The following is a 21,467-nucleotide window of genomic DNA, read 5'->3' on the forward strand; positions in this document are numbered from 1 at the left end:
ATTCACAATAATGAGAGTTTATTTCCTGCTTGTAGTACATGTCTATCTTGGGTCCCCCACAGCTGTGCTCCCTGCTAAAGGAGTGGCCCCGATCTGGGACATTACATTAGTCTCATGGCAGAGGTAAATAAAGCAAATTTCACTAGGAACACCCATGCCTACAATTTTCAAACTCTATCGTGTTTATAAAGTCCAACAATCTGGTAACTATTTACATGTATTTTCTTGAATTTTGAGTATTACATGCTACCAGAGTAAAGTTACTGGTACATCCAAGAGAAACTTTAAGATGGACTGATACCGTCTTTTTAATTGCTCAAGTTTTAAAAATTCTGTTATTGTATCATAAGTAATCACTTTGTTATGCATATTTCTCTATAAAACTTAGGTTCTCCAAACATATATTTATAAGCAATTTATTAGTTAGGAAAAGAGCTTCACAGTTAAGTTAGCTAGTTTTACTGTGCAGGAGTATTTTAATATCTGTTCAACGCACTTTATACCAAAAGAAATAACTGCTTAACAGACTCCAACAAAGCTGAATGTAAAGCCTATTATTCATGTAGTCTTTATAACATAATTTAGGGGTTAGGATGCATGACATTGCTAGCCTGGATAGAAGTGCTAGCCTATTTCTACCTTCCTACATGCAGCAGTGAAGTATATATACTTTGCTAATTATTTAATTTAAAAAATAACTCTTTGGTGCATAAAACATTTTAATGAAATGGGGTTTTAACAATTGGGAAACTTCTAGAATGACAATAGTATAATAGGAGGTAGCCCTTGCTGCATGTTTCCTTCAAGCTTTCATAATAATAAAAAAGATATGTGATTCATTTTTCCCCTACCCAGGATTCATTTTTCTGATAGTTTCTTCATAGTTGCCAAAATAATGGAGCAATACTGACATGAGGTATAGAAAAGAAAATACTAAATTGTGTCAACTCGCTGATTTTTCTTCCTTGAGAATCTAATTATAGGGAATTGAACTTAACCTATCGGACATTAATGGTGATTTCCTGAGAATACGTTGTGAAATGAATCAATGTGGAATGAGTTACAAGATCTTTTTCAGAGGTTTGGAAAAAATAGAAGTTCTGTTCACCTGCTTGGGCTCATATGGTTTTGGCTTAACTAGGTGCTGCAGCATTTCCTAGTGTGCTAGGTCTGAAACAGTGGCCTATATAGAAGCAGCCGTGTTGGAAGGCATCTCAAGTAGGGGAAAGCACCTAAGCAGGTATGGGGCAGGTGAGTGGAAGGAACAGAAACCCCGAGAGACAGTAGTTACGTGCGTGTGGGTTGGTTGGACAGGCTAGAGATAGGTTTTAAAATAACTAAGCAGGAAGAAAATAAATTTTGTAATGACAAAAAAGAATAGTACACATGATCAGTGTCTCTTGGAAATTATCTGAAAATAGTTGGCACAATCTGTAAAAACACAAGCAAATACACATGGCTATTTATGCAAATGCATCTATGATATTTGCGATTTCAAACAAATATAAGTAGACTTTGAAATAATTCCTATGAAGTCTACGGTCCTACTCCATTCCCCAACCGCAACATTTGCTTCACTGAAACGGTGGCACTGGATTTTCATTGCCTTCTTATTCCACTAACATTTACTGAGCTCTCACTTCGAGCTTAGCACAGAGTGATGCTCTTTTAGGTGTGAGAATCACTGGGAAAAAATGCAGGCTTTGTGGAGTTGGGCAGACCCTCTGGACTGCTGTTCTTAGTTGGGGTATTTGCCTTGGAGCCGTGGGTGGATGAACGAGCCCTTGTTGCCCTGCCCCCACTTCTATTTTACTAGTTAAGCAGCCTCTGCCATCTTGACTTTATATCAAAAATCGTGGGGAAAATGTGTCTCAACCTCCTTTTAAAATGCCACTTTTCATCTGCACACAATATGCCCAGTATTCTTCAGATGGTTAGAAGATATATTGACATTTGGGGGGATTCCTTATCTGCCTCATTTCCTTGAGAACCAAATTCTGAAGCTCTTTCCAGTCTTACCAACACCCAATGGAATCCCTGCTTATATGCATATTTTCGGTGCATCAATATGTTTGGCATTTTCTCCCTGGAAACGGTTTCTCACACCCACATTGCAAGTGTGTGATCTGTGATTCTATCTCCTGCTAGTTTCGGCATCCCCTTTGCCTGCAGTGAGGGCTGAGAACATGACTCAGCTTAGGGAAATGATACAAAATGTGGTTGTTAAAGTCTTCTTTCAAAAGAGTCTTTTTCTGTGTGTGCAGTTACTATGCTGGGTGCAACCTATGACTTCCTTCACCTAAAACAATGGAGCAGGTTTGAACACTAGGATCTCAGAATCAGCGTATTAAATGGGCCTAGAAGACACTGGCTCAGTTTTAAGCCTTTGCATATCATTTGATTTCAAAGGGGAGCCTCTACCCTGTTTTTGAAGATGTTTTGAAGAAAAAGGCACATAATTTTGCACAATGATTATCCTTTCAGTGTTTGCAGCCTTTTCTATAAGGAGAACTTCTCTTTCCCCTTTGGTAGTTTGCTTCACAAAGTAAATAAGGGACCCTGTTGTTTTGTCTTAATCAGTGAGAGGAATCCTGGGGTGTCCTGGTGTAATTAGTAGTGTTGTTTTTAGTCCCTCCCAGTTTTGGGAGACCCATTTGTATCAGTGTGTTCTCAGACATGTTAGGTGGCAACAAGCACCTTTTGATGTTTAAGAATTAATTCCTCTAAACATGGAATTGATAAACAGAAGGATATTTCAAGCATTACATCGTAAGTCAACATTTCCATTTTCTGAGGATGTTTCTCCAGGAGTAGTTGTCATTCCATTGATGGGAAATGGGTTCTGAGAGATTTCTTTTAGGAACATAATGGTCCCACCCTTAAACATACCCATTTCAGACTAAAATTTGATTTAATAATACAGTATTGATCTTTTGAGAAAAATAATTGTATGGAAGAATTCAGGTTGTTAAATAACAGAATGCATTGGATAGAAATTGTAAAACTTTTAAATATATGAAATAGAAGTAAAAGGATCAGAAATCAACAGTATTAAAATGATAGGAAGATCTGACCAAACTGTACACTTAACTATCTCTGAATTTCCCTGTGTAGAAATTCTTTCTCAATTTTTAAATTTAGAATTGAAAAAGGTTTGAAGAATAGTTAATGGAGACAAAGTTCATGATATGGTATAGCATTGTGGTTAAAATTAATATGGAGAATTAATATGAAAAATTACTCATGAAAGATCTGAGTATGGAAGAATTAAGAAGCTTTGGAAGCACTTGATGAAGAATAAAGTTGAAAAGGAAATGGCAAAGACGTGTTGCTGAGACAGAAAGGAAACCCCATAGGAAATAAGAGGGCAATTCCTGAGGGAGGATTAGAATGGAGGACTGTATTCCGATTTGGGAAGCTCCGTTAATGGTGTGGTTAGGAACAGTAGGTAGTGAGGGAAGTTGTGGCGCTCTAACTAGGCGCAGGCACAAAATAGGAAGATGTAGATGAAGGAAACAGAAGTGTTTCATAATATCTTCAGGCAGGTGTGTTTTGTGTGTAATTACTTTTGTAATAAAAGGGCAAATGTGAAAAAAAGGATGAAAAAAATAAATACTTTTTATAACTCAGGTTGGGGTAATAGAAAAGAATTTATTCTCTGGGAATTTCTTTTTTCTTTTTTTTTTTAAAGATGCTTCTGTTGATTTAATTCTGAATGACTAGTTGGGGAAAGGGATAAAAATACTTTTATTAATAAGGAACAGATTATAATGTAGGATAGTTACGGTAGTGTGGTTGTCTAAATAATAGCCCCCAAAGATGTCCACCTACTAATCCTCATAGATTTATGTTACCCTACCTTGTTACCTATATTCCCATATATGGTAAAGGAGACTCTGTAGCTGTGATTAAGTAAAGGATCTTGAGATGGAAGGTTTACACTGGATTATCTGGATAGGCCCTGAATGTAATTACACGGTCTTTATAAGAGGGAGATAGCAGATCAGAGGAAGGGTAGGGAATGTGATGATGGAAGCAAATGGTTGCAGTGACGCCAAGGGGCCGTGAACAAAGGCATGCAGGCAACCTCTAGGAGCTGGAAAACACAAGGAAACAGATCATCCCCTGGAGCCTCTAGAAGGAATGCAGCCCTGCTGACACCTTCCTTTTAGCCCTAGTGAATCGAATTCCAGACTTCTGACCTCTAGAACTCTGAGAGAATGGGTTTGTGTTGTTTTAAGCCACTAAATTTGTTACCGCTGCATAGAAAACATACAGGTGGTAATTTGTAGATAGTTCCAAGTGGAACTGGCTTTGACTTCGCTTTTGTTTAATTCTGAGCTTTGACAACGCCACAAATGTTAAAAGATTCTGGTTCTGTGTTTTATGTTCTGTGGGTTGACGAATATATTTCTCCAACGTTGGGGAACTTGGATATGGACTAGATTCAAGGCCATCTATGCCGTATTTGGTTTTGTAGAAAAATATTTTCCACATAAATACCCTCGTTTGATCTTCCTAATAAAGGGTTTTATTTCCCGTTGTACAAATGAGTTACCTGAGGCTTGGTGAGATAAATGACCTGCCTAGAGTAAGTGGAGAGTCAGAACTTTCACCCCATCCCTAAGAAAATCAAAAGCCTGCGCTCTTTCTGGGGACCCACAGCTGCCTCCTAAGAGGGAGTCTGTATCTGGGGGTCTATGAGTCTATATCTGAGGGCCTCATTGTATTGGGAAAGCACCGATGATGACATGAACATTTCATAGGGTAATAGTTCTTTTTACTTTAATGAGAAAAGGAAAAGTGTAAAATAATTCCTGTTGTGGAATTAGGAATACCCTTGCCAGGGGATTTTCCTTAGCCAGCAAAAGAAATGTCTCAGAAGTGCCATCTCTTATTGTCTTCTTGCCTGTCCTGGGTTTCAGTTATCCTGGTTTGGACCATCACTTCCAATCTGAATAGTATTTTCCTCCATGGAGAAATGAGAAAAGTGAGTTTTGTGGTTCCAGGTTCTCTCTATTAACACTGAGTCATTTGCCCTAAGTAGGTGGGTAGCCTGTCCGTTTTGTTCTGATTCTTCCTTTGAACATGGCTTTAACAGCCCTTTTCGTTGTCTGCAGCATGTTTCATCAGCTCATCTTATTCTGGGCGTTGCCTTCCTGACAGTGTTCTTATAGGTTTATGTCACTGTTTATTCATCCTTGGCCCTGCCCCCTCCCTTCCATCTTTTTTTTAAAGGTCCTTTAAAAACCTCATTTTTTCTGAAGAACTCCCAGTCCAGCCTCGTTCTTCTCTTTAGGTGACTCTTCTCTTTTGGGATCATTGCAGTTGAGTCTGGTGAAGGTTTCTTGGAAAATTCATACATAGTACAGTGTTTGACTATAATATGGGTTTATATATCTGAAATACTGTGGGACAACAGATTTCTGTTATTTACCGTGTGGATAATATTTTGAAGTAAATATATTCATAGCAGCTTTAACAATAATACATCTATGTAAATTGGCAGGATAACTGAAAACATGAAAACAAGATGTAGAGGTGAAGTTTTTGAGTAAAAGAAATGATTACTACGGTGAATAGAGAGCTGTGGATGCTGAAAGAAAGATAATATCCTAAATTATGCCCCTATTTTAATTTTTAAAATCTTGAAGAGAAAAAATTTGCCCATTGCCATTTTTTTTAAAAGAAATATCTGAAGAGTAAATTCATGGAAGTATAATTGCTGAATCAAAAGTTATATACATCTAAAATTTTAATAGATACTAACAACCATTCAAAAAAAGTTGTACTTAACTTACATAAAAGTTTTATTTTCCCACATACACTTCAGAACTGAGTGTTATTTATAAGTAAAAAATGGTATCTTGTTTTTAATTTGCTTTTCTTTCATTAATGAATGGAATTCAGCATTTTTTCATGTAAATATTAGCAATATGTTTTTATTTTTGCCTATGGAGTTTTTATTTTTGCTTTGTGGAACTTTATTTATTTACTATAAGAAATTAAAAATTTGAGGTCAGTGCTAAGTTTTTTTTTTTTTACCACATCCCACTGCTGTTATTTATTTTTAAGCATCTTTTTACTTGTCAGTTATAGTTGGCATAAAATATTATATTAGTTTCAGGTGTACAACACAGAGATTAGATATTTGTATAACTTAAGAAGTGATCACAGTGATAAGTACCAATCTGACACCATACATGGTTATTACAATATTATTGATTATATTCCCCATGCTGTACATTACATCCCTATGACTATTTTTATAACTGGCAATTTGCACATCTTAATCCCTTTCTCTTTTTCACCCATCCCTCCAGCCCCCTCCCATCTGGCAACCATCAAAATGTTCTCTGTACCTGAGTTCATTTATGTTGTGTTTGTTTTTTAGATTCCACTTATAAGTGAAATCATATGGTATTTGTCTTTCTCTGTCTTATTTCACTTAGCATAACACCCTCTAGGTCCATTGATGTTGTTGCAGATGGCAATATTTCATTCTTTTTATGGTTCAGTAATATTCCATTGTATATACATGCCACCTCTTCTTTTCCATTTGTCTGTTGATGGACACTTAGGTTGCTTCCATATCTTGCCTATTGTAAATAACGCTGCAACAAACATATATAGATGCATATGTCTTTTCAAATTAGTGTTTTGAGTTTCTTCAGATAAATACCCAGAAGTAGAATTGTTATAGCCTTTACTTTAAAGTTTGTTTTGTCTGATATAAGTATTGTTACTCTACCTTTTTTTGTTTTTCATTTTCATGAAATATGCTCTTCTATCCCATTACTTTCAGTCTGTGTGTGTCTTTCAATCTGGAGTGAGTCTCTTGTAGGCAGCATGTGTGAGGGTTTTGTTTTCTTATACATTCAGCCACCCTGTGTTTTTGTTCAAAGCATTTAATCCATTTACATTGAAAGTAATTGTTGATAAATATGTAGTTATTGCCATGTTATTATTCATATTTTTTATCTTTTTTTTTCTATCTTAAAGAAGTCCTTCTAGCATTCCTTGTAATATTGGTTTAGTGGTGATGAATTCCTTTTTTTTCTTGTTTGGGATTTGTGGAGGTTTTTTGACTATACAAAAATGTTTACATTTCTATAATTAGATCATCCATCTTTTCTTAATAGTTTCTACATTTCATGTCTTACTTAGAAATTAGGGTTGTCAAATTTAGCAAATTAAAATAAAAGACACCAGTTAAATTTTAATTTTTAATAAACAATGAATAATTTCTTAGTGTAAGTAAGTCTAACAGAATATTTGGGACATACACCCCAAAATCATGTTAGAAAGACATTTTTTCTCATTTTAAGGTTATTTTTAAAAATTTAGGTATTCTAGAGCATTCATGGTTTGTTTTTTACAATTAAGTTTTTGATCCATCTTGATATTTATTTATATATTTATGGTGGGAAGAATAAGATGAGGTCCCTGATCTCAGGGTTCTTAGAATCAAGTTGGGAAAACAGGCAGATATATAAAGAGTAATTACCACACAGTGTGAATAAAACCTTAAAAGAAGTTTGTACATCGGGAACATAGAGCTACAGTGGTTTCCCTAGGCCTCTGCTTTAGAAGATCTGGGGTGAGAAAATTACTTGTCTGGGCTGCAACTGTTAAGGACACCCGTCTTAATCAATAGGAAAACATTGCTAAGCCCAAACACCGTAATTTGTTGTTAAATGATGGCTTTGGGGATAAAATTAGGAATAACTTCTATTTGTTCCTAATCCAGGGACTGGTGTTAAAGAAATTGTTTTCTTGCTTATCTCCATCTGAGAGGCATATATTAAAACGGAAAGTAATCATTTGCTTGTTAAATCTATTTTGTTTCTTAATACTGCTACCTTTAAGCCTAACTGTACAGGACTTGGAAAGCTGACTACGAGGGGTACAAGAGGGCAAGGGGCAATGCCAAAATTTTAATTTGATCAAAGGAATTTCCTGTGACTTCAATGGGACAGTCTTAGATTGAAGAAGATGTTATTGCCAACATTTGAAAGTCGTTGTATGAGTTGTGAGCCCCAAATTTATCCTGATCACCATTATTATTACCACCCCTTATTGGGTATTGAATACTCACTATTAGGCAGCCATCTGCCTAAGCACCTGGCATATGTTATTTCATTTACTCCTCAGGATAACCCTGTAAGGTAGATGTTATTATCCCCATTTTACAGATGAAAAAGTTAAGACTCAGAGGGATTAATTATTTTTCTTAGTTAGCAAGTTGCCAAGCCCCTTTTCAAACCCAAGTTTGTCTAACTCAAGCTCATGATCTGAAATACTGTCCTACACTTGCCAGGCTACTTAGGATTTTCCATCAGTGTGAACTTAAAATATAATCTTTCCAATTTATACTTAATTCAACACTTTATTGGTCAAAAATAAAACACCTGCCAGTTTGTTATATGTGCTGCCAAAGCTGAATGCACATTTTTCTCTCCAGAAACTACAGGTTTGGGCCTTGAGTTAATTTCCCGAATACGCATGAAGAGTAGGCAAGCTTGAGGAAGAACTTTCATACAGTTGAACATTACTACTCTAAGTTCACCTAATTGGAGAAAATAGTTAAGAAAATGTAAGGATGTTTATAACAGTTATAGATCTATAATCAGCCTTTCATCCACACGTAGGAACCATCTGTAGAACCGAGCCATGGTCTCGATAAAATACCTCCCAAGCTTTTAAAGGCCCTTAGTTAATCACAATATCATTGCGGAACTGGAGTGGGCAAAACTAGGCTCGTGATAGAGCAAATCACAAAACAAAACAAAACAAAACAAAACAAAACAAACAGACAAAAAAAACACCACCACTGCAAAGGATCTCTATTCTGGTTCCTGTATTCCTACTGCAATTTATAGTGGAATTCTTTTTTCCTTTTTTTTTTAAGGTACTTCTTTTTTTTTTATTATTTTTTTTATTTTTTATTTTTTAATTTATTGAGGTGACAATTGTTAGTAAAATTACATAGATTTCAGGTGTGCAATTCTGTATCACATCATCCATAAATCACACTATGTGCTCACCACCCAGAGTCAGCTCCCCTTCCATCACCATATATTTGATCCCCCTCACCCTCATCCCCCACCTTTTTTTTTTTTTTTTTTTTTTTTAACCTTAACAAACATTTCTTTCTCACAATTATGAAGGCTGGAGGTCTGAGCTCAGCGTGTCAGCGTGGTTGGGTTCTGGTGAGCACCCTCTTCCTGATTACACACGGCCATCTTCTTGCTGTGTTCTCACATGGTGGACAGTAGAGAGCTATAACAAAACTGGATACAGCGTCTAGGTTCTCTGTTCGAGTGCCTTCCTGTGATCACATAGGAAGAAAAGCACACTTTTTTCTTGTCAAGGCCCTATGATTGCTTCAAACAGCAGCTAACCACAGTGGCTAATTACGGTCAATAGTATAGCTCAATTAAGTCAAAACCAGATTCAATGTTATTATCAGTCTTCAATATCTTTTGGTAGAAAAGTCTTGAAATCTTTTAAAAATCATTGTTCAATAGATCAAGTCAAATGTTTTCCTGAGGTGCATTTTAATGAAAGCTCCTTCTAGAAAGCCCATAACATGGAGTCTTGCTGAAAATCAAAATACCTACATCAAAGTTTTCTAGATTAGATATCAATGATCAGCAATTCCTGCCTGAAAATCTGTGACATAGTCGCCTCTCACCTGTCATATTTCAATTGTATATTTGTTTATACATTTGAGACTTTTGTGGAAAACTTTGAAAGGCTGTCTGACACCCAGCTCCGAGTAGACAAAGTTATACAGGAATGAATACATGTCAGGGTTTTTGGTTTTCATGATAAAATATCGTTTTGTCACTTCCATGTCAGGAACCTGACAGAAGACTCTCTTTTCAACCAGTAACATAAAATGTTTCCTCCGGGATTTCAGTCTTGAATGATTTGCTCTTCAGTTATTGTCAAAAACCATTTTTGATACTTAAAAAGCCTTAAGTCAGTTATGCCCAGATGTGAGTAATTATTAGCATCACTTGGAAAGCTGTTTAAAACCTCAGTCTGATTCAGGAGATCTGAGACCTTGGAATCAGTATTGTAAAAACTCCTCAAATGATTTCATTAGCCAGGTTTGTAAAACTGCTATTAAAACGGCCTTTTAAGTGTATTATACAGATTACTTTATGTAAAAATATACACAATCTAATTTATCAAATATAGCCCTAGCAACAAAGTATGTTCTGACGAATTGGCATGCTTCCATTTTTTTGTTTTGTCTCGTTTTTTTTAAATGGCAACGGTGTAATGCATCTCTGTTCCTTTTTCCTTGGGTGCTGGGACATTCAGAGGTGAATTCCATTGATGCTTAAGGCAGGAGCTATTCCTAGCCTGGAATTTCTATTTTTTTCCCATCCTAATTAAATTGTACTTGATCTTTACTGTCAGTTTAAGGATTTTATTGTACTCAGGTCTTTTGTTTTTATTGTTACCTACTTCAGGTTCTTTTGAAAAGTAGGTCATGTTATAAATAATAAACAAGCTCTAGAACAGGAATAGATAGGACCTATTCTAAAGGTTTGGCAGATGAAATCACTACATTTTTATGTCATTTGGCTATGCTACTATACAGAGGCTTGGCATACTGGACTGACATTTTGCCTGCAGAATTGTTTTATGATTGTGATAATGATGAAGCATTTGTAGCCTTTAAAATAAGATTTTATCAAAATACATAAGTGCGACTTCCTGTAATGACATAGTATTTCTCATAGAAATATGGGTAAAACTTGACAACTAAAAAAGGTTCCAAGGTTTATTGTATGCCTGACATGTAAATGTAGATAATTGATATATGCCTATTCTAAAAATGGTTTAGCAAGTGCTTTAAAGTTGATAGAATTTAGCAAGACAAAATAAATCAGAAACGTGAAGAAAATGAGACGTATGAGAGGTTGGCACAGAAAAAGTTGTATAGTCTTGCTAGAGTTGGGTCAAATTTTAACTTTCTAGTAGCCTCCATGAAAAGGAAAATTCTCTGCTCAGGTAAATGAGAAGTACTTGTAATAATAAATCTAGAAAGATTTCCATTTCCTATAGGATCTCTTGGAGAAAATACTTTGGAATAGATCGCCTTGTCTTGATTGGTGCATTTACCATCATACGATACTAGTAAATTATAATGCAGTTCAGGTTTTTATATGAACTGGTTAAGTTTAAGAAGATTTCCAGCCCATTAAAAAAGGTGGTCACCATTTTCTCTCCCTATTAGCCAATAGAACAGGCATTGTAGCATGGAAGAAATCTCATTTGGTGAGACAAAGTCAAAGGAAATATAATTTTTACTAATTTTTTCTTATTAACTTTATTGAGGTAATGTTGGTTAATAACATTATATAAAGTTCAGATGTACAACACTATAATTCGATATCTGCATAATGGAATATTATGTGCTCACCACCCAAAGTCTAGTTTTCTTCCCTCACCACATATTTGTCCCCCTTTACCCAATTTGCCTTCCCTTTCCCTACCCCCAACTATTCTGTTATCTGTATCTATGAGTTATATTTTTATATTTAGGATGATATATACCAAATCTTTGTCTTTTTATCTGGTACAATTAGATATGCTGCTATCGTATCTTGCCAAATAGAACAAAGCCCCTCCCCTTGGAAAATCTAGCACCAGGGTCTGGATTTCCACCCCCTACCCTTCCCCCCAAGACCACCCCACCTTCCATCCCCCCTCTCCTGTTTTATCTTAGGGCACCTTTATGCACAAAAGTATGAGGAGGCCATGAAAATGAAATTAGGCAATTTCAGAAATAGCCAACTAAGTAGCTTCATGTTTCACACCAAATTTTTTAAACTATTAAATTTACACAGTGCTTCTTAAACTTTATTGTGTATTAGCATCACCCAGGAGCTTCTCAAAAATGCAGATGTCTGGGCCTCACAACCTCCAATTCTGATATAATCAACCAGGCGTTGAAACCCGGGAAGCTGAATTTCAGCAAACACCAGAAGTGATGTGAATTTGAGAGAAGCTAGCTCAGGGGTAAATAGTACAGGTTTAAAAAGCATACAAATACGGTTTTAAATCATTATTTGTAGCATTATTTTAAGTTGTGTAATCTTGAGCAAACTAATCTTTCTTTGCCTTCATTTCTTTGATTGTAAAAAGGTTAAAATTCTTCTAGCACAGGGTTATTGTAAGGATCAAGTGAGGTTAAATGTCCTACCAGAGCACATGGAGAGCAGTGAACACTTAATAAATGCTAACTACTGTTATCCCAATACACTTTTGGAGCTCAACTCAGGGTAGGGCCAACCCTTAGGAAAGTATTTATAAAGGGACCCACAGCGCTTACTCTTGTTTTTATGGTGTTTGTACCCACCCCTGTGGGAGTAAAAACTGCTTTCCATTAGTGTTTCTACACACCCCAACCTTTTGAAGTCCTCAGATACAGAGTAATCATCATTATGTTTTGTTTGTTTTGCTTATTGCCTGCATCACCATCCTGATTTTACTCTCTCATATTCACATCTCATCAGGCCGTTTATCTAGTTTGCCAAATGCCAAAAAGAGTGATTTTTTAAAAAGTTCCTGTTTAGTCCCACCATCATGGAATTATGAAAAACTGAATTCTAAGTCTAAACCCCTTTGCAAATAACTTTTGCTAAGCCATCTGAAAGCTGCCTGTTAAATTGGAGGAAACTGAGGCAAGGGAATGCATTCAATTAAGGCACTGAAGGCCCAGTTTGAAAGAGCCACACTTTAATTATGTCACACGGATCAATTTAGAGATAAGCTCAGTAAATCCTATAACTGAATGAGGAACATAAGCATTACTGTACAGAGAAGTAAGTTTTTTCTGTAGGGGAGGAAAACTTTTCCCTCCACCCATCTTTGGTTCATTGACTGGGGTGCTAAATTAGACCGACAAAGACAGATTAACAAGAGAAAAGCAAAGAAGTTTATTAACGTGCGCATCATCCATTCATATGGAAACATTCAGTGATGCGTAACTCAAAGAGGTGGTTAGAACTCGGGCTTACTTAGCATCTTTTTTAAAAAAAAGCAATAAATTTTCGAGACATGAAAAGACAAAGGAAAGGGACTTTAATTTTCTAGGGCAGTATATTATAGGGAGGTGAATACATGGGGGAACTAATGAAAGAGCTAGTCAGTAAAGTTTGTAATATAGATTCCTCGGGTGCCCTCTCTGGGCTGATAGCGGTCTACAGTTGCCTCCATTGATGAGCCTCTGTCTTTCCTGGAAGAGAGGGGAGGGGAACACCTTACAAATGTATGTCCTGCTTTTAAGCAAATAAGGGGAGGGTGGAGAGTTTTTCTTGTATATGCTTCTTCTCAATTGCCATCAGCTCAAAATAATCCTTATGCCAAAGTGGCATTTCCTGCTACCCTTCATTCCCATTGAAGGGAGCTGGGGCATCTTAGAACTGTGTGAAATGAAAGCAGGCATTAATTATTTATAAAGAAATGCGAACATTTTTATATAATATTTTATAAAATATTTTATATAATACCTCAAAGAAGGCTGTTGAAGTGATTACAAATTCAACCTAACTGGCTTAAGTGAATGATATTTTGTCATTTGAAATATTGAAATAAAGTTTTGTCCCAAGGGCTCTCTTACAGGGGGTAGAATGCCAAGAAGCTTCTAAATAAAACAAATATCTGGGTCCAGCATGTTCCAGTTATTATTTTCTCTCTTCCTCTCCTATTTATCCACATTCTTTTTTAGTAAATGTTCTTTAAATTGTGTTTTAGATAATAGGTGTAAGTGTTCTAACCACCTTCATCGGTGACTATTTTTCTATCTCAACTGTACAACATTGTGGTAAAGAATTTAACCAATAGCAACTAGAGAATATAGTCAGTAATGTTGCAACAACTATGTATAGTGCCAGACTAATTGGGGGAATCACTGCATAAATTATATAAATGTCTAACCACTATGCTGTACACCTGAAACTAATATAAAATAATATTGAATGTCAACTATAACTGGAAAAATAAATTAACAAATAAAAATATATGAAAAAACAATGACTAGAAGAGGAATACGAAAGATACTCACTGAAGCATTTCACTAGAAAATTAACTGCAAAACACATTACTTATGGAAGTTACATGCAAATTCATTAAAATAGTGTTACAAATCTAAGCAAGTTCCCCTGCCTTTTTGTTGTTATCGGACCATTTTAACCACTTATAAGAGTACAGTTCTGTGGTATGAAGTACATTCACACTGTGCACCCTCACGCTTTGGTGAAGAATCTAGTTTATCTTTGTACCAATAGATTCTGGAGAAGCAGGATCTCAAGACAAAATAATTTCTCAAAACAAAAGGGGAAGGAAGGGGAAGGGAAAGGAAGGTAGGTAGGAATGAAGGTAAGAAGGAAGGGAAGGAAATTCATCCTGAGACAGCTTTTACGTTCCCTTGCACACTTGAGTTTAGGCATCTGAAGCTATGAGTCTTGCAGCTGGGAAAAGAATTGCGGAAGTGAGGGGGTTGGGATTTCAAAGACTGTAAAATATAATTACAGCTACATTATGTCCTGATTATTTTTGGACCGAGGCCTCAACTTTCTTAACACTCACAACTTGAAATTTCTTAAAATTTTTCATGGACAACAAGGCTGCAACAGTGACAGTTTCCCCTTCATCAGTAGCAAGCAGTTGTTTAACAACATCTATGTGTATAATAACAGGCAAGGACAAAGTCAGTGACCTTACAGGAAACAAGGATATGTATGTATATTAATATAGCTCACAGGTTAACGATAGCACAAGTCTTGAAAACCACGTGTTGCTACAGGGATTCAGAAAAAGGAGTAACTTCTGTAAGCAGGAATGATTTTTGCTTAATTGTTATAAAGACTCTGTATTCACGTAGTACAAATTTTAATTGAAATAATATGATATAAGATATCAATAAAAATCTCAGTTTACATGCAAAAATCGAAATTATATTATGCACAGAAACGGGCGACGATTCTGTAATTCCAAAACTAATCTGCAAAAACTGTTCTTGTTGATGCCACATGACGGCTGCATTTTAGGTGGAAGAGACATACCCAACATTCTTTGTCAGTTTTCGGGGAAAATAGGTCGTGAATTATGAGAGCTAGGATTAGTGAGAGCTCCTAAGGAAACATTTCTCTGTTAAATGCACTGCCCTTGTTCTCTAAAGCCTCTGATGTTCTTGAGGGCAAATATTTTGCATTATTTTCTTTTCTGGAGACAGCAGTGCTGCTCAAGTATAGCAGAGCGAACCTTCCAGTGGATGAAATGGAAATAATGTAAACTTCTTGTATGAAAGCTTCTTGTATGAAAGCTAAATTCCCAGGATCTCTCTCTCTAATGGCCAAAGATGAGAGATTATGGCTGTGGAACATACCTCAGCTTTATGTCCTGTGAATGAGATCAATGCTGGAAGTGGAAATAGAGCCCATCATTGATAAGATAGAAATATATTGCTAAGACTTTGCAAAATTTGTCAAGAAAGTGGTCAGTGGTTCAAAATGATGGCTAATCCCACCTAGAAGCATGGGAAAATGTATTAAATTCAACCATTTATTTGACTGTTCATTAACAAAAGCTTTCATGGAGTGAAGCTGCATCGACTGGAAGGCTACACCATAGGTCTTGCCGACTAAATTTAAAGAGTGGCTTTAACTGTTTGTTTTTTTGTGTGTGTGATTAAGGTCATTTGGGTTGAGTGCTGGGGTCTAGTTTGATTTGTTTGAGAATGTCAATCCATAAGTAATTTTTAGACTGATCTGAGCCACTTTATTAATGTTATTCTTTGAAAGTTTATTGGAGTGACAATGGTTAGTAGAGTTACAGAGGTTTCAGGTGTCCAATTCTGTAATACTCATCCATCATCAATGTATCACATTGTGTGTTCACCACCCAGAGACTGATCTGAGCCACTTTAATCAGCCGACATTAAAGACTGAGTAGGGAAATGGAATATGTTAAGCAACTTAAAGTGAAAGAAAGCAGTAACATAAGAGATTGCTACACTTTTGACATTGCCACATGTGAACTACATTATAAATAATATATAAATTTGCACAATTACTTGATTCGAGACCTCAGAACTGACAGTAACGGATTTGAAGCACAAAGGGCAGTGTTTATAGTCAGAATGAAGTCTTGACTGTCAATGATTCTCCCCTTTGGACCAGAAAGCAAGTAGGAGTCCAGGTTGTAAAAAATTTTCAGTGCCACACCAAGGCAGTTGACCACTTTTTCTTTTCTATCTTCCACTGTCTTGCAGACCAGATGATGTGCTTCTGCATCGCACGCATGATGAGATCGTCCTCCTGCATTGCTTCCTCTGGCCCCTGGTGACATTTGTGGTGGGCGTTCTCATTGTGGTCCTGACCATCTGTGCCAAGAGCCTGGCAGTCAAGGCAGAAACCATGAAGAAGCGCAAGTTCTCTTAGAAGGGAGGAGGCTTGTGGGAAGCAAAGCACAGAAGCTGTATCCATCTGCACACATCTACCTGCAGAGCCTGTTTCCGGCGCAGGAGACGGAAGAGGCTCTGAGAGGTCTCGGAGAGGTTCCTCCCTCAACGGTAGCGGCAGCAGCAGCAGGCACAACTGGAAGCCTTGGAACCTCGCAGATCGGATTCTGTGTGTTGTAGCGATGGCTCAAGGGTGAAGCTCTTAGCAGTCTGGAGTATCAGTGTCAGAACATGCGATAAGAGGTTCATTTTCTTTGGAAAGTAACAGTATATAATTGTACAGTGTAGTATACAAATCATTATGATTTATGGTATTTAAAAATATTAAAATAGAGTGGTCTGTGTTCTTTTCTATTTCCTTTTTTTATGCTTAGAACACGGGTTCAAAAAAAAAAAAGGTCTTCTGGGTTTCATTTCGTTCTGCGAGACTGAACTTTTACTTGGAGGTGAGGATTCCTATCCTATACAAGTCTTGACGTCACTATATAATCCCCAGTTTCCATTATTAAAGAGTATCTTTTGACTCTTGCTTGAAGGAAGGTTACTGCGCTGTTAACTGAGTCTTCTGTCACTTCTGTGACTCTTCGGCAAGCGACGCTCAAAGATTGGAAACCCATATCCTGCAACACTTGCCTTTGACTACCCATTAGTTTTCACCAGATTATTTCTTAAGAGAGGAAATGGTTATGCACAAGGCCTGTCCTCGCTCTACGAGCACTGCTCTCCTTATTCATCTGTTCATGTCATTTTTGATGGATTTTATCCCCTCGTACAATAGAATGTACATGATGTGAAGGACACTTTTCAGCTTAGTTCAACGTTGTTTTCATTTCTTTTGTAGGTCAGAAAAAAATATTCCAAATTTGTTTAAACAGTTTGTTTCGATTTCCTTTGTCCTTGCCTTGATGTTACCAGTATTAAAGCAAGAATATTGCGGCAGTTGTTTAGTTTGCGTGGACAAGCCTGGAGATGCAACCCAGCTCGCATCACTGCTGAGCTTTCTGTGCCTTTATCTAAAGTTCATTGAGGAGACCAGACTTCTTTGCATTTGTTTATAAATTCAAATTCCAAATACCAGTCACAGGTCTCAGTGAATATCAAACCTACCCTATTTATTTATCAAGTGGAATCAAACTTTGTTTGGATGAAATGTATATTGACAACGCTAATTTCTTTTTGTTTTCTTCTAATATTCTTCAACATGCTTTTAGTAGAATAACGACAAATTAGAATTTAAGGACAAGCTCCCCTCAGTTATTTGCTCAGAGTTCCAAGAAAAATACATATTAGTGGAATGACGATTTTGTGACTTTTAGTCCACATACCACTGTTCTTTTAATTTTAGAATGCAAGTAATTGAGAGAGTCATAGTCTTCTGTGGAAGGGCGCTGGATGAGTATGATTATTTTTTTCTAATTCAAGTGTTACAGGTTGTACTGTGAACAAGACCTTGAACACACTATTTATGACATCCTTTGAAGCAGCTATAGTGCCTTGACTTCAAGGTTTTCTATTGCAGCGTCCCTGTGGTTTTAGCAACACAATAAACTATTCTGAAGCAGAGTCACATGAACATGGGAATCAGAGAAAATCATCTTAGCATCCCATTGTGGGAAAGGAAGTCGACTTTATCTATTTTATCTTAATCCAATAATCTGTGATGCTTATGTAATCTATGATAACAGCCAGTTAAATTTGAGATACTTTATTTATAATTGTCATTAAAGATAAAACCTAAAGAAATAAGGAAATAACATTTTCAAAATCATAAAAGGCAAAGAAACTTAACTTCTTAATATTTTAACTCTCTTTTTTTGTATAAGTGGTCTAAGACTCCAAAATAATGATCTCTCACATAAGACAGAAGTTTATTTCTTCCTTACACAGCTATCCACGTGTAGCTGAGAAGTCTAGGGCAGGTAGGGCATCTCCGTTTCACAAGTTAATCAAGGGACCCAGGATTCACCTACCTTATTCTTTCATTACCAAGGGTAATGGTCAAAGCTGTCTCAAAGAAGCACATCCACTGTATAAAAAGAGGAAGTTGGGAGCAAGCTATTTCCATTTAAGGAGATGTCAGCCATCACTTCTGCTCGTAATCCATTCATAACTACTCACTACGTACTCGTAGCTATCCCTAGCTTCAAGGAAGGCTGGGGCATGTTATATCCAGCTAGGTGGACATATGTTCTAAAACTCCAGGGTAAAGGTTCTATTACTAAAAGGAAAAGGGGAGAGTGAATACTAGAGTAAAAGGAAAGAAGGATGCATAGCCATGAATAGCTCATGCCATGATGAAAATCTGAGCAGGGCTGACAAAGATCCCTTGCCCTGGCAGGAAATAAGGTCCTTGGTTAAACCTTGAATCTGCTGTCTGGGAGAAACTTTTGTCTATCGTCCTCTGTGGTCCCAGGCTTGACTTCTAGGAAATTCTTGCTCATCAGATTCATAACCACATCTAAAACTTTTGGGGGCATCACAGCTTTTGCAGGCCCCTGCCTGCTGGTACAGATTTGTGACCTAGATTTCCTTAGGGACTGAGCAAACATAGGCTCTTAGAGGCTAGGATTATAGTTCATTTGGCTGTGATAAAGAGGCCAACTCCGTTTTTGATGTGTGAATGCTGACAGCTTTCAAGCCTCTTCATTCCCCTTTGCTCCTAAGCTCCATATTAGAAAGCTGATTAGAAAGCCTGGGGGCCTCCTTCTTTGGGCCAGGTGGGAAGTTCAAATTTATACAAGCTCTGGCCTGCACACAGGAACCCTCACCCCAGCCTCACACTCTAAGAACAATAAAAGTCAAGCCAGTCCAGTCATTTTTTGGATCTGCCTGGGGACTTGCCCTGCTCTCCCCAGAAAGTCTCATTATGTGAATAATAAACCTTTTCATACCCTCTTTATGTGTGTGTGGTTATTAGTCTCAAATCCAAGCCAAATTATGGGTTAAGTGGTCTGTGGGAACAGAGTTCTAGAGAGCAGTTTCCAGGCTCTTGGCCTCACGTGGAAAGGTGCTGGCTCAGTTATTTGATGGCCATCAGCTGTAATCAGATGGCCATTTGCTGTGGCTGGGTGGCCATCAGCTGTTACTGGTTAGCCATTGGCCAGTAATATAACTGCCGTGGCTACGTTAGGGGGTTGGTTGGTTGGTTGGTTGGTTGGCTGGCTGGCAGGCAGGCAGAGAAGTGGATGGTGGATTGTGCATCGTGTGGAGCCTGCTTCCTGTATCTCCAACCCAGCCGCCAGCGAGACTATAATGGAATGAACCCCCTATCCATGGCTCCGTGGGTGTTCCTTTTTGGCCTCACCATATCCTGCGTTCTTGTGTGGGGAGTGGGAGCTGAGACCTTGCATGACATGTTCCATCTGAGGGGTGTCCACAACATTGGTGATAAAATTTCATCAAAACCATAGTGGATTTCTGCTCTATTTGCTTTCAGTTAGTTCATGTGAAAGTAACCTCAGCCAAAGGGCTCCTTTTACAGTTCTCAAGCCAGCAGTATCTTACTTACTAGGAGTCTCTGTGCTTGGCCCACAACCCATCCCTTAATTTAACGGCAGCCACATTTGACACCTTCTGCAACAATAAATTTAAGTGGGAACGCAACACCCTTTATCTCATCTTTTCTGCTGAGCTGACTCCCAGTATCTGGTCAGTAATACTTACTGGAGAGTTTTTATTTTTTTTATTTTTTATTGGCGAATATTGGGGAACAGTGTGCTTTTCCAGGACCCATCAACTCCAAGTTCAGTCGCCGTTTTCAGTCTTTGTTGCAGAGGGCGCAACCCACCATTCCATGAGTGAATTGAACTGGCAACCTTGTTGTCAAGAGCTCGCGCTCTAACCAACTGAGCCATCCGGCTGCCCCCTGGAGACTCTAAAAAAAATTTACTTTTCAATTACACTTGACATACAGTATTATATTAGTTTCAAGTGTATAACATAGTGATTATGAATTTGCGTACTTTAGGAAGTGATCACCCCGTAAGTCTAGTACCCATCTGACACCATAGTTATCACAATGTTTACAACTATATTCCCTATGCTGCACTTCACATCCCCATGACTATTTTTATAACAGGCAATAGCACATCTTAATCCCTCGACTTGCTCACTCATCCCCTCCAACACCCCTGCCATCTGGAGACCACCAATGTGTTCTCTGTATCTATGTGTTTGTTTTCGTTTGTTTCTTCATTTATTTTGTTGTTTAGATTCCACATATAAGTGAAGTAAGTGAAGTCATATGGTGTCTGTCTTTCTTTGACTTATTTCACTTAGCATAATACCCTCTAGGTCCATCCATCGTGTTGCAAATGGTAAGGTTGCAGTCTTTTTTATAGCTGAGTAATTTTTTTTAAGGAGGGTGCAGCTCACTGTGGCCTACGTGAGGATCGAACCGGCAACCTTGGTGTTATTAGCACCATGCTCTAACCAACTGAGTTAACCAGCCACCCCTGTAGCTGAGTAATTTGAGGAAGACTGCAAAGTCATCTCTCTGTTGTTTGGAACGCAGAAACAGTTGGGCTGCAGGACACAGGTACAGCTCCTGGACTAAAGCTGTGTTACCTCTTTGTAAATTAGTTCTTGTCTCACGTCAACTATTTTTCATAGCACCTTACTAACAAACAGCAAACGCTGCATGTCATCACTCTGCTTTTTTTCTACCCACTTTCCCCATTGCTTCAGGCCTGCTTTCCAAGTTGTTAGCTACTAGTGACAGTTTTACCTAATGCTTAGTGAAAGCATAACAAGGGTGCCTAGTTTTCCATCTTGCAATATCTGTTTCCTCATTGCTGGCTGCCTGGCTACAATGCCGAAGCCACGTATTTCAGATCTATGTTGTGGCAGGGATATAACTTACCTTGCCTTCCTCTGAATGGTCTCATCTGGTCATCTCAGATGGCGATTCTCAGATCTGTGACCCCCTGTCCTTACCTGTTCCATGCTCTGGATGCATTCTTAGACTTCTGTCTCAAGCTTA

At 37.6% G+C, this 21,467-nt stretch overlaps 1 protein-coding gene across 1 annotated transcript in view; it reads left to right on the top strand.

Moving 5' to 3' along the window:
* KCNMB4 (potassium calcium-activated channel subfamily M regulatory beta subunit 4) overlaps window positions 1-19,383 on the top strand; it is a 56,444-nt gene extending 37,061 nt beyond the window's left edge. Inside the window, exon 3 of the mRNA XM_033116475.1 lies at window positions 16,298-19,383. Coding sequence (XP_032972366.1) covers window positions 16,298-16,466 — 169 coding nt within the window. The 3' untranslated portion in view covers window positions 16,467-19,383. The remainder of the gene's footprint in view (window positions 1-16,297) is intronic.
* The last annotated feature ends 2,084 nt before the right edge of the window (window positions 19,384-21,467 follow it).

Source organism: Rhinolophus ferrumequinum, chromosome 10 (genome assembly GCF_004115265.2).
Source record: "Rhinolophus ferrumequinum isolate MPI-CBG mRhiFer1 chromosome 10, mRhiFer1_v1.p, whole genome shotgun sequence".
Classification (NCBI taxonomy): domain Eukaryota; kingdom Metazoa; phylum Chordata; class Mammalia; order Chiroptera; family Rhinolophidae; genus Rhinolophus; species Rhinolophus ferrumequinum.